General features: G+C 49.0%; 1 protein-coding gene across 3 annotated transcripts in view; it reads left to right on the top strand.

Annotated features, from left to right (window-relative positions):
- The window catches only part of LOC119960832 (collagen alpha-3(VI) chain), a 105789-nt gene that overhangs the window by 12587 nt on the left and 79665 nt on the right, over positions 1-13537 (top strand). For all 3 annotated transcript variants that reach the window (XM_038788430.1, XM_038788422.1, XM_038788438.1), the window contains exon 2: positions 11578-11684. In XM_038788430.1, the coding sequence (XP_038644358.1) occupies positions 11594-11684 (91 nt within the window). In that variant the 5' untranslated portion in view covers positions 11578-11593. The remainder of the gene's footprint in view (positions 1-11577; positions 11685-13537) is intronic.

The following is a 13537-nucleotide window of genomic DNA, read 5'->3' as shown; positions in this document are numbered from 1 at the left end:
TCATGAATGAGGATCTCCTGTCACTGTGGATGTAGGCGGGGAAACCGAACAGAGCGAAGATTGTGTTGAGGGCTTTGATGACGGTGGCAGACGTCATGTCGGGACTCCCGGGTGACAAAGACTGTCGTACAGGGCCCGGAGTTGGTCTACTTGTGCGCTGGCATATGGATCTCGGGATAGGGCGTTTGGGGGCTCGTTGAGCTTGCCGAGGCGATACAAAATCTCGTAATTGTGGGTGGAGAGCTCGAACCTCCACCTCAAGATCTTATCAGTCTTGATCTTGCCCCGCTGTGTGTTGTTGAACATGAAGGCTACCGACCGTTGGTCAGTGAGGAGAGTGAATCTCCTGCCGGCCAGGTAATGCCTCCAATGCTGCACAGCTTCAACGACAACTTGGGCCTCTTTTTCGATGGATGAGTGCCAAATTTCTGAGGCATGACGGGTGCGGGAAAAGAATGCCACGGGTCTGCCTGCCTGATTGAGGGTAGCAGCTAGGGCGACGTCTGATGCGTCGCTCTCTACTTGAAAGGGCAGTGTCTCGTCTACTGCGTGCATTCCGGCCTTGGCGATATTGGCTCTGATGCAGACGAAGGCCTGTTGTGCCTCGGCCATCAGGAGAAATGGGTGGGCTGTATGAGTGGGCGCGCCTTGTCCGCATAGTTTGGGACCCACTGGGCGTAGTATGAAAAGAACCCCAGTATGCCTACAGGCCTTGGGACAGTGGGGGAGGGGAAGCTCCATGAGAGGGCGCATGCGGTCAGGATCGGGCCCCAGAACACAGTCCAAAGATGTGCGGGTTAGGTGGATTGGCCATGCTAAATTGCCCGTAGTGTAAGGTTAATGGGGGGATTGTTGGGTTACGGGTATACGGGTTACGTGGGTTTAAGTAGGGTGATCATTGTTCGGCACAACATCGAGGGCCGAAGGGCCTGTTCTGTGCTGTACTGTTCTATGTTCTATGTTCTATAACCGGCGTGAGCGGGCACAGCCATCTGGAGTCATGCCAGACCTCAGATACCTGATGCCCTTTGCTGAAAGGGCCCTTGAGCTGGCCGGCGCTGAGCAAAACCAAAAGTGAGAACCCTCAAGACACGCAGTCATAGTTCAAGCCTCACGTGAGTAAGCTTTCTTCCATCACTTATCCCTGAGATGCACTAATCCATCTCCTTTTCCTTGTAGGACAATCAGTTGACCGACCCGAACTATCCTCGGTCCCTCTGGATACCACAGATACGAGCAGCTCTGAGGAAGACAATTTAGAAACAAGCATCAAGGAGGCATCCCAGTTGTCACCCGTATCCACCACCAGCGCAGATAGTCTCATGTCGGTGGGATTAAGTAATAGGCAGGCTTCTCGGTCAGGCACTGGTGATCACCTCATCACTGAAGATCCACAACAGGCAGGGGCAGGACGTCCCAGGGATCCAGCACTCAGAGGGATACTGGAGCCCAGGACTCTGCTGAGCCCCTGGCCAATGACATGCCCCTTGGTCTGGTCATCCTAGAGCTGCAGCGTCACGAGCATCAAGAAGGGATACCAGGGACTGTCAGGCTGACCGGAGGAGTTGCCAGCACCTTCTGTCTGAGTAGATAATGCCATCACTCCAATGCAACAAGATCAAAACTGTGAGGATGGCATCGACAGTGGAGACCTTAACCCAGGGCATGCACGCCATGGTGGGTGATGCCCACTCCGTTGTTCAGCCCAAGACCTACATGGCTGAGGGTGTGAATTTCATGGTGCAGGACTTCAACTGCATGGTACAGGCACTAGTGGGAATTCACGACTGTCGGCTCCAGAGGATGGTGGGGCTTCTGGATCTCACTCCAGCTGCCCCTCTATCCCACGGAGGAGCACAAGGGCCCCCAGATACCAGAAGGTTAGACGATCAGCAGGAGCGCAGCACGGGACCTTCCACCCATGAAACACTGAAGCCTATCTGACACCCCGCTTCCTGCGAGTGACACACCTCTAGCCCCACGCACCGAGAAGGGCAAAACTGATACACCCGTGCGGGATGCCCGCCTAGGTAATCGCAGGCACCAGGATATGTAAGGCAGCAGACCACCTCAACCTCAGCTGTGGATTCTGCGAATACATCTAGATGTAGTGGGAGGGTGAGGAAGAGTAAGAAATTATAGCCACCTAGTGGGTATGGTTGTACCTAGGCACAAGTAGATAAAAATCACCATAGTAATAGAGCTCTTGTATTAAGCACACCTTGGTTCACCTACAGATCCTCCATCTTGTCATTTCATGGCACCATGCTCTGTAAACAGCCGCTCACACTCAACACTTCATCCCTACAGAATCAGAATCACAGCACTATGTGTCTGCATTTCCTATACTGATTACTAAGTAAGGAAGCACAGCTGCTGGACATGCCCACCCCTGGACCCACTCCTCAACCCCTCCATCCACAGAAGATGACACCAACCGCTAGCATCACTGCTCAGGCACCACGACCTGGATTCTCCGGTTGCCGACTACACAATCGCGTTCGGCAATCAGCCAAAGAATCAGAGTTCCCAACTAAATCGGGGGCGCCGCTGTTTTCGCCTGAGGCCCGCCCCCCGATGCTCCGCCTCCGACTGGCCGAGTTCCCAACGGCATAGGTCGTGCGTGGTCTCATCCCTCCGGAACACGGTGTAGCGGCTGCGGACTCAGTCCAGCGCCGCCGCAGTTGGGGCAGGGCCGATCTGCGAGCAGGGGGGACTTTATTAGGGGCTGGAGGTACTGTTAGGGGGGTGGTCCGGGACGTGCGAGCCGGCCAAAGGGGGGACACTATTTCACTGGCTGGGTCCACGAGCGGCCTCCACCATGTAGCACGGTGCAGCCCCTGCAGTCCGCCGCCGTGCGCATGCAGCGTGGGAACGGTGATGTTTTACACCAGAAAGATCTGGGGAATCTGTGGCCGTTTTACGCCAATTTTTCTGGTGTAAAACACCACCGTTCCCACGCTGGAGTGGGGACATAGCCCTAGAATCGGAGAATCTATCCCCACATGTCTACCAGGCTTCTCCAGTGATGAGGAGGCCAAGGTCTGACAAAGTGTTGAGAGATTGCCCACCTCAAATGTAAGTTGGATGGAAAAAAACAGGAACACCTGACCTCGGAGGGGCCTGTAGTAGATAAGGTAAATCATCCAGCATTTCTGAACCTCATGATAAGGCCATTCATTGGAAGGATGCGTCAGTTCATTGTCAGGTAGAAGTCAGACAAACCGCCGAGGATGAGAGGAGCATCGCGCTCTGTCCACTATGCAAGTCAGCATCATTCTCCTCCAGCATGCAGCCAATGGCTCTAGCGCCCTGACCATGAATGTAGGAACCATTACAAGGACTTCCCACTGGCACCTCAGTGGTGAGTTGATGTCACACACATGATGGGAGAGCTCTTCACTCCCTGGTTCTGGTCAACCCGAACTACGCAGCTTTGAGGGAATCCATAATCCTACGCCCCATGTAGGCCCTGGCTATCATCAGAGGTCCTTTCTCTTCTTTCTCCGTGGGTTGCCCCTCACCTCCCTCATATGAGGTGATGTGGCACTCCTCCATCTCCTTCTGGTCTCTTCACTGCAGCACCAGGAAATGGAGAGCAGAGCAGACCACAATGTTGCAGGACACCCACTGGGGGCCATACTGGAGGCTACCCCAACCAGTCAAGACACCAGAATCACATCTTGAATAGCCCAATTGCCTATTCGACCAACACGTGCGTTGATACATGAGACTCGTTAAGCGAGTCTCAGCGGATGTTTGTGGCAACAGCAGTGGTGTCATCAGCCACATCCTGAGAGAGTTCTCCCTGCCCCCAAGGAGCCACCCCTCCAGCCACTGTTCTCCCTCAATGACGGCTGGGATCTGCGAGCATCCCAAGATGCTCCCCAGGAAACGGGCACACACCTGCGTAGTGCCGCATCATGGTGGTCTCAAACGAGTTGGACATTTAGGGAGTTGGATCCCTTGCGGATCATGAATGGTGCCGCCTGCCACCATGAGACTGCAGGGCCACGTTGGGCGTAGTCAGTGTATCCTGCACCTGGGGCATATCTACTAAGTGGTCAAAACCTATGGACCTGAGGTCCTGGCACGCCTGGTCCCGGCTCAGGTTGATGTACATTTGTGCTCTCCGGACAAGCCACAGGCCCAGCCTACCCTCCTCTGCAGGATGCTGGTCCGGGCCATGTGCTGCTGGTTAACAGCAATGAGTAGAATTGCCAACTCAACTGGCTCCATGTTTCTCCAGAATCATTCACTGAAAAAAAGAGAACATCAAAACTGAATGATGAGGATTCTAGACTGTGGACTCTCAGTCCTACCCGCTTCTGGGACATCCACCCATGTGCTTCCCCCTCAGTGAGTTCCTCTCCACTAAGCCTCACAGTCATAGAATCTCTACAGTGTAGAAGGAGGCATTTGGCCCAACGAGTCTGCACCGACCCTCTGAAAGAGCTCCCTCCCTCACAACCCCATAAGCCCACCTAATCTTTGGACACTGAGGGGCAATTTAGCATGGCCAATCAACCTGAACTGCACATCTTTGGACTGTGGGAGAAAACCGGAGCACCTGGAGGACACCCACGCAGACACAGAGAATGTACAAACTCCACACAGGCAGTCACCCAAGATCGGACTTGAACCCAGGTCGCTGGCACTGTGACGCAGCAGTGCTCACCTCTGTGCCATCACGCCGCCCTCACTCCCTTCCCTTTCACACAATAGCCACTTCCCCACAGTTGTCTCTCTCAACTCTGTCTGGGTGAAACACGTCGACACTCAAGAGTCTCAGTGGTACCTGACCCTTGACCATTCATTCCCTGCAACCCCTGACCATCCCCCCCCCCCCCCCCCCCCCCCCACTAACCCCTGACCATTCTTCCTCCTCCCCCCATCAATCCCAGTGTTAGGTGATAGGGCAGTTGTGGGCATGCATTGGATAAGCGATTGCTCCTCATGAGGAATGTCATTGATGCCCCCTGTCATGACCTTGAACGTGGTGAGTGTTGAGAGACATCACCATCATGACTTGCGTAGGGATTCACATTGATGTAATCTGTTTAATGCTCGAGGTCAACGCTTCCAAACTGAGCGACAAATTAAAGGCACAGCCCCTTAAAGGGAAAAACAAATCACCAATGAAACTTAGAACATCAAACAAAATATGATTAAGGGGGTCGAAAAGGCCGGTCCCTATGGTGCCCACCTGGCATGGAAGGCCTCGAGGTTTAGAAAAGGGCTCCAACAATTTTGATTAAACCAAATAAACTAAATTGAATAAACTGAGGGACAAAATAAAAGGCGCAAATATAGGGATACTGCCTTAAACAAAAACAAATCGCAAATGAAACTTAAAACATCAAACCAAACTGTGATTAAATAGGTGGCTAAAGCACCTTAGACCCTGTGGGGCCCATTGGGCATGGAAGGCCTTGATTGTGAGCGTGGACACTGCTTGCTCCCTTTCTGGAGACACCTGGCTGTATAATTATAGCCAGGGTAGAGGGGCAGACAGTTCGATTGGACGACCTCCTTAGTCGTCCACTGCCTGGGCTGGTTTATGTCAAGTTTGGCCAGGCCACGGAGCAGGTTCATGAGGAGGTCCTCCTCCCTCCCTGTCCCTCTCCGCACAGGGTATCCATTGGTCAGTAGTATGTGGCTGATGAGCAAACAACACTGCAAAAAAACGTTTTTCAAAAAACTTAAAAGGGGTGCAGCCTGAAACAACCTTGATAAGCATGGTCCACAGATACCACAAGGCCACAAAAAAGGCAGGCATCTTGGGAATCCATGAATTAATGCAGTCTGTTAGAGCCCTCAAAGCAAAAGCAATAGAGCATTCCATGCCATCGTCCCATCTGTGGGCCAGCATCTCCATAATGCCATCGGGGGAGACATCACATATCAAGACTAGCGGTCGAGTTAGATTATAATGAGTGAGGAGTTGCGAGGATGACAGACGCTTCTTCACCACACCGAATGCTTCTTGTAAGGCAACGCAAATCCAGTTCTGGATCTTCTGTAGCAGTATGTGGAGGGGCGCCAACAGAGAGTTGAGATGAGTTTTCCATAATAATTCACCAGGCCCAAAAATGACCAGAGTTCAGTGGCGTTCCTTGGAGTTGGGCCACTTCTATGGCCTGAACTTTCTCCTCCACAGGGTGAAGGCTATCTTTGCTCAGCCTGTACCCCAAGTACATTACTGACTTTTCCCTGAACACACACTTGCTCCGTTTTAGCCGGGTACCCACTTACCATCTGAGCACCTCCTGCGGGTTGTCCATGTGCTCCTTATCAGTGGCACCTGTGATGAGCACATCATTTAAGTATACAGTTACCTTCGGCAGACCTTGAAAAATACCTTCCATCACTCGTAGAAAGATTGTCAGAGCTGACAAGACTGCAAACGGGAGGTGGGTGTACTCAAATAACCTTCTATGGGTGTTAATAGTTACATATTTCCTGGATGCGGAGTCCAGTTTCACCTGTAAATAGACATGGTTCATGTTGAGCTTTGAAATGGGTGGCATGGCAGCACAATGGTCACAACGCCAGGGTCCCGGGTTTGATTCCCGGCTTACACCGCTGTCTGTGCAGAGTCTGCACATTCTCCCTGTGTCTGTGAAGGTTTCCTCCAGGTGCTCCTGTTTCCTCCCACAAGTCCCGAAAGACGTGCTGTTAGGAAATTTGGACATACTGAACTCTTCCTCCGTGTACCCGAACAGGCACTTATCACAGTAACTTCATTGCAGTGTTAATGTAAGCATATTTGCGGCAATAAAGATTATTATTATTAAAGGAACACCCTTCAGCCAGTTCCGCTTATAAATCTTCCACCCTGGGCATTGGGTAATGGTCCAGGTGTGAAGCCCTGTTCACCATGAGCTGATAGTCTCCACAGAGTCGGTCAGACTTGTCAGTGGGTGCGGCTAACTCTGCAAACTATACTGGGCATATGATTCTCAGATCCTTTAGACACTGCATTCTGTATCAACTTTGGTGACTAAGGCATAGAGAACAGGCATTGCCCTAAAATATCTGGGTTGAGCCTCTGAGTCTATGTAAATACAAGACTTAGGCCCCTTTATCCTGCCAGACCCTCCTGGAGCACTTCCGGGTATTTGTCCAGTACATCATTGAAGTTTCTGGTGTCCATCTGGAAAATTTGTTTCCAGTTAAATTGGAGGACATGCAACCAGTCATGCCTCAGGTCCAAGCCCTGTGCCATGGCCAAGAGAAGCCTGATAGATTGATGTCTATATATAACTGGAGTCAGGGTGGTCTACACGATACTCTGAGCTTCACCTGTATAGTTGCCAATCTCGCCTTGGTGTCTTGCAGTGTTAGTGGTAAGTTCTCTGCACAAAGCCGGCGAAAGGTCTGTGGTCCACAATGGAGAGAGAAGCTCCAATGTCCATCTCCATCACCAGAGGATGCCCAATTACCTGCAAAGTGACCCGGATTTGTGTCATCCTTTGGGACCCTGACGAACTTCAGCTGCATCATACCATCTTCTTCTGGAGGAGCCACGTGCAAGGCCCGGGCTAATGGTGCCCTCGGTGGTTGCACTGGGTGGTGTTCTCTTTGCCAGTTCCCTGACCACCACATGCTCTCCGTCTACACATCTGGCAATTTGGTCAGCTCTTCAGATCGTGCTTGGGGGAGGTACCCCACAGGTATGCAGTGGCTCCTGGGTACTGGGTCCAACTGTGGAATTGCACCTTGGTTTACCTTGAGAGAGAGAGAGATGATCTCGTCAGTCTGGCACTTCCTCCTGATGCTGCTGGAGTCCGATACGGAGAGTGGGTCAAACTATGACCCATAGTCCATAGAGCCCTGAAGCTCCTTTATGCCTTTCTCTATTTTCACAGGATAGTGTCACACTGATGGCCCCTTTCAAATATAAAGTGGGCTCTGCTAACAGGTTCCCGTAAGTGGCTGTATTATTTATTCCTCAAACAAGCCTACCCTCAACATCTCCAAAAGGGATGGCCCAAAACTCACAGCGCCGCTTAAGACAGGTCAAAAAGTCACTTACTGATCCATCCAAATACAGCACAGCTGTATATAACCTATGAAGTTGCATTATAATGGAAGATTTTGGATCATAATGTTCAGCCACTAACTCATCGAACGATTTGCAGTCTGGTGCAGTTGGGTAAATTAAGCTCTTTATAATTCTGAAGGTTGGAGCTCAGCAGGTGGTAGGGGGGGTCACTTTTTGATGGCCTTCCCCCAAGATACCATTGGCCTGAAAGAAGTACCTCATATGTTCTGCTTATTGGCTCCAATCTTCCAGAGCTGTGTCGAAGGCCTCTAGCTTGCCAAATAAGGATATTTCCAAACTTTACATCCTCGTGTTCCTGCACGGTAGTTGTTCTGGGTGGTTGTGCATTTTAACACGCTAGGCCAAAGTCTCCTATGTCCTCATCGGCAGTTTAATGACCAAGGAGGCCAGTGGTAGGAAGGAAAGGATTTATTTTACTTTTAACAATAATCTGCTCATGGCAGTAGCTATCTACAATTACAGTCCTCTTGGGACAACCAACATGCGCTCCCTGCTTGGCCAACTTTTATGCTCAGTTCGAAGAACCCCAGCTGGGTGAGAGTCGAATTTCTGAGACCCATTTTGTTTTTCAGGCAAAAATTTCAGGGATCGCCTTTTATATAGGTCTTGTTTTCAAAGGGCTTATTTTCAACTACAGGGTAAGGGGGGAAACCATCACTGAGATTTACTGAAACACCAATTGGCACTCTCACCATCTGGTATGTCTATGAACAGTCCAAAACCATAGAACCTTCCTTGGCTTCCAAACAGGGTGTGAGGCTTCCATCAGTCTATGAAGATTCCTTTCTTCAGCATCATGAACATTGAACCGGACATGGTGCTCTTAATCTTTCAGGGAACATGCCACCTGGTTCCGGATTGATCCACTTTTGCTGCGCTCATTGGATGTTAGGAGCGGAACAATGGTGCTCCCACCAAAATCCCACAGAGGCATAAAGCCTGAGCCCAATCCCTGATATACTTTCATCAGGCTGTACTCCCACGTCAGGGACCCTCACCAGCAACCCCCAGCCTGGGTGAGGAAGTAATGGTATCGACTGGGTCTGCAGTTTCAATGTTGCTCAGAGGTGAGGGGAAGCAAAGGAAAGGGAAGGGCCATGTCATTGGAAAATGTCATGTTTGCAGTATTTCAATGAACATTGTCCAAATACTGTTTAATGAATAATTAATTGAAGTATATCACAAATTAAGGACATTTTGATCAAAAGTTGGGAGTGACCTTCACACGAGATCAACTATTATTCGAGTATATGATGCTTATCAGTATCCTGACACTGTCTGCATTCACGTTTTAAATTTAGCGTCTGTAACTAACCTCTCCTGAAACATCAATGTTAACAGGAGGCACTTTAACTTTGTCCTGTATTTTACTTTGGACGCTGCTTATGAATTTGAATGAGTAGGACAGCAATGGTTCTGTTGCTGCCCACTTAGTTATCTGTTCATGCCACATTTTTATGTAATGGATCCTGAAGCCTCACCACAAGAGCTCACAGTGCATGCATGAGGCTTCACTGAGAGCCCATAAATCCATTGCTTTTGTTGAAACACCTGAGCCTTAGGGTAAAACATTGCTTGATTCACAGCTCTGGCTCTCTGGTCTTTGCTGTCAATTTCACACTATTTACACGTGGTGAAGTGATTGCAAAGGCTTGTGTTTCTATTATTGACACTTTAAAGGGTCTGGATGATTGACACTTGTATTGACTTTAGTAAAATTGCTTTTTTTAAACATAGTAGAAAGTAATGAATGTTATTTTAAAGTCATACAAATGTATGAAATAGGCACAGAAGTAGGCCATTTTGCCCTTCAGACGTCCTCGGCCAGTCAATAAGATCACAGTTGATCTGTTTGTGTTGAGCTCCACATTTCCCATTGATTGTTTACAGTGTGACAATGGGCAGTGAAGTGCCATAGCTTGGTCTTGGAGGCACGAGGGGTCATGGGGGTAGGCAAAGTGCCATCCATAGCCTAGCATAGGGGAGCATGTTTGGGGGATCATTGGGGGTGTGTGGAGTATCATAGCTTGTTTTAAGGGACATGATGGGTGAATTGGGGTGTGTATGAAGTGCCATAGCTTGTCATGGGGGCACAAGGGGCCAGGGGGGAGGTGAGGAACGTACCTTGTCATGGGGGCATGAGGTGCCAAGGGGAGAGTGGGGGCCTTAAACTGGCATAAGAAAGACCTATTGAAGTCATGTTTTAATTGCTCCTGCAATCTAGGGTTCATGACTCTTCTGAGCAGACTGTGAACTGGGACTCTTTCAAAAGCTGGCTAGACTCCACAAAAGTTATTGAGTTGTTCATGTCCATCCCCACAATGAAGCCAGCCAGGTCGGGAGTGCCGGATGAGATCTTCTGACCTGAACCAGCCTGTACCCCTTAAAGGCACAACCAATAATTAGATAGCCCAAATTGCGACCATTTTCCAAGTCATCCCGACTCAGTAAAAATCCAGCTCTTTACCCCAGTTGCTTTGTTAAATTTTGGGCCCTCTAGGTTTCCCCATCGCACCCTCTCACACCCTACTCCCAATGCCCCATCCAAGCTAACTCATGCCAACCCCCCATCCACCTACCCCAATAGCCCCTAAACCCTCCATGTCAACTTATAGCTCTTCCATGCCCATTCAGTACAGTCTGTACTGAACCAATAACAAAGGCAATTATGGAAATGTTTTAAAAACAGCCATTCATTGCTTTCTTTAAAACCTGCTCTAACAACCCTAAAAATGTGTCAACCAACCAGACCTTTAAAGCATCAACAGCAGAAGCTGTAAGCACTTGGCACCTCTTTATCTTGTGTTAATAAACCTAGAGCCAATGACAAAATAGATCACAGAAAAATAGCTTGCAACTTCTCAATCAAGCAATGTTTCCCCTACGTACCTATTTCAACAAAGGGAACCTTCATGGAAGTCTGGGCTCTCAGCCTCATTATGTATGCATGCTTTCTTAAGATGAGGCCAGTTTGAGGCTTGTGGCATGATCATACTCAAGTATAAGGTTGAAGGAGACCTGGTTTTCCATCTTTGCAATCTGAAGGCCTGTTAAGAAAACAACAACATTGCTAATAAACCTGCTGACAAGGTTGGAAATGTTAGAGTTGAACCTGAGAGAATGGAGAGCTTCAAGTTCGGGGAAGTGTTAGGTTAAAGTGAGTCTGGCCTAACTGGTCTTTGATTATGTTTATACTCTGCACAAACCTCCTCCAATGTGTCTCCTCCAACCAGGTCCTCCTCTGTTTCATATGGCTCTATTCCCTTCTCCCTTGTGTAAGTATCAAACCTGCTCTTAAGTGCATTAATGCTATCTGCGCCAACAATGAGTTTCACAATCGCATCACTCTCAAAGAGAATTGCCTTCAAAATGATTTATTTGATCTGTCAGTGACTTCTGTATCTTATGTTTATGTCCTCTTCATAATCATGTACAACAAAATAAACAAAATGGTTGCCTTTTGGCAAAAGTTGTAAGTTTTATATTAACAATTTTCCTGTTTGTTCCAGGCCCTGTAGAAAGTGTATGGTAACAACAATGAAAATGCACCGCTCTGTGTTCCAGTTGGCCGTGCTTGGTCTAGTCCTCTCGTACTCCGTGACTCAAACACAGCAGGGTAAGGAGTCACTAAAATTAAAGTCAAGCATGAGTTACTATCTGGCCTTGACATGTGAAGAGTAAACATGATGAAAGACTGTGAAACTGGTCAGTGGTATATTGCCATCTGATAATAATGAAGAGATTCAAATTAAATAAGCAGCAACATAAATGTAAAACATAGGGGTCAATTCTTCAATACTTGTACATTGGTGATTGAGGTTCTGCAGATAAAGGTGTTGGGAGGCCCTCCCGCAATTCTCCCACGCCGCGTGTATCTTTTGAATGTTAAACAGTCTGGTTGGTTGTGGCTAAACTGAAGAATAGCTGTAGAATTGTCCAATTCACAACCTGCTCGAACCCTGACTTCAGCTTTCTATCCTGTTTAACTTTATTACACTCACACAACTCTGCACCTTGCCTCTTCTGTTCTCCCCTCTGTTACAGCTCTCCTTTGTTCTACAGTAGTTTTAGCTTTTCTGACTGTCTGCTCTCACAGGGGATTTTTTTGTATCCTAACTTCCTTCCTGTTGATATATATTGCTTCCAGGTCAACGGTCGCCATGTCACATGGATTTCTTATCATCTAAGGAAATTACAATTAATCCCATTACAATTGGTGGAAACTCTGAACAACCCTTTTATTCCAACGATTGCTGTCCTGACATTTTAATGAAGTTTCAGATTTACCGTACTGTATTTCTTTCGGATCAAAGATTGTCACATCTAACCAATCAAAATCTTTCCATCTATTCTATAATATTCCCTTAATGTACTGGAGATTTCAAACTTACCTACATTCTGGGGGACAATTTAACCCTAATTTGTATATTTTTGCCTTGTAATTTAATCCTGCTGCCTTGGTCCTTACATGCTGTCTGTAAACATATTTTCTGTGTTAATACTCATTAATTATGCTGGGTGGTGGAATCCGCCCACATGGAGAGTGCTCAGGTGCTACAATGCCTTAAAAAGGAAGATGTCTAAAAGAGAGGGGAAATGCTCCAAATAATTTCTTTACATTTTAAAAATCCTCTAACCAAACTGTGGATCACCAGCTGCAGCAATGCCCAGCATAAGCACGTCTTCCTCCAACTTTGACAATAAAGCTAGGCCCAGGCTGTATTTCCACCCAATCTCCTGGTGCTCCTGGGTCAGTGGTCATTGAGACCCCACACTCCCATTGTTATTTTACTGTGGTGGTTGTCCAGAGGCAAGTAGTCATGCTGCTTGCTCAGAGTGCGTGCATGGAACCATCTGACATCAGGGGCGAAATTCTCTCATAATGGAGCTATGTCCCCACGCCCGTGAGAAAACAGGCGCGAATCACTCGGGACTTTCCTGGAGAAAGTCCAGAGTGATTCTCTGTTTTGAAGAGGACGTGTATGGCCTCGGAGTGCTCCGCGCAGCTCCGGCTGCCGATACGGGGCCCTAAATTTCCGGCCGCAGGTCAGCAGAACAAGGTGGACCCACACAGTGGGTCGGCCTCAACAATATAGCCCCCCCCCCAGATCGCACGCGCCCACCGATCGGTGGCCCACGATCGCAAGCTTGCCCGACCTGGAGGACCCCCCCGGTGACTGATCCCCCCCCTGCCAGGACAGTTGCAGGCACAGAAACTCCGAGTGCCCGCCAGGTGAACCCATGAATGAACTAAGCCGGCGAGAACTCGGGCAGTTGGAGAATCGCCGCAGGGGCCACTTTCAATGGCCCCTACCAGCGCCGCGTTGACCGCACACGTGCAATTGCCGGTGAAGGCATTGGAACCGATCACGGATCTGATGCTCCATTCTCTCCCCCCCCCCCCCCACCAAGCACGATTGCAGCGCGGAGGCTCGGAGAATCCCGGCCCAGGGTCTCGCCATCTATGGC

This window comes from Scyliorhinus canicula, chromosome 2 (genome assembly GCF_902713615.1).
Source record: "Scyliorhinus canicula chromosome 2, sScyCan1.1, whole genome shotgun sequence".
NCBI classification, from domain to species: Eukaryota; Metazoa; Chordata; class Chondrichthyes; order Carcharhiniformes; family Scyliorhinidae; genus Scyliorhinus; species Scyliorhinus canicula.
Note: the sequence above shows the minus strand (reverse complement) of the source record. Positions and strands in the feature narration are given on the sequence as shown.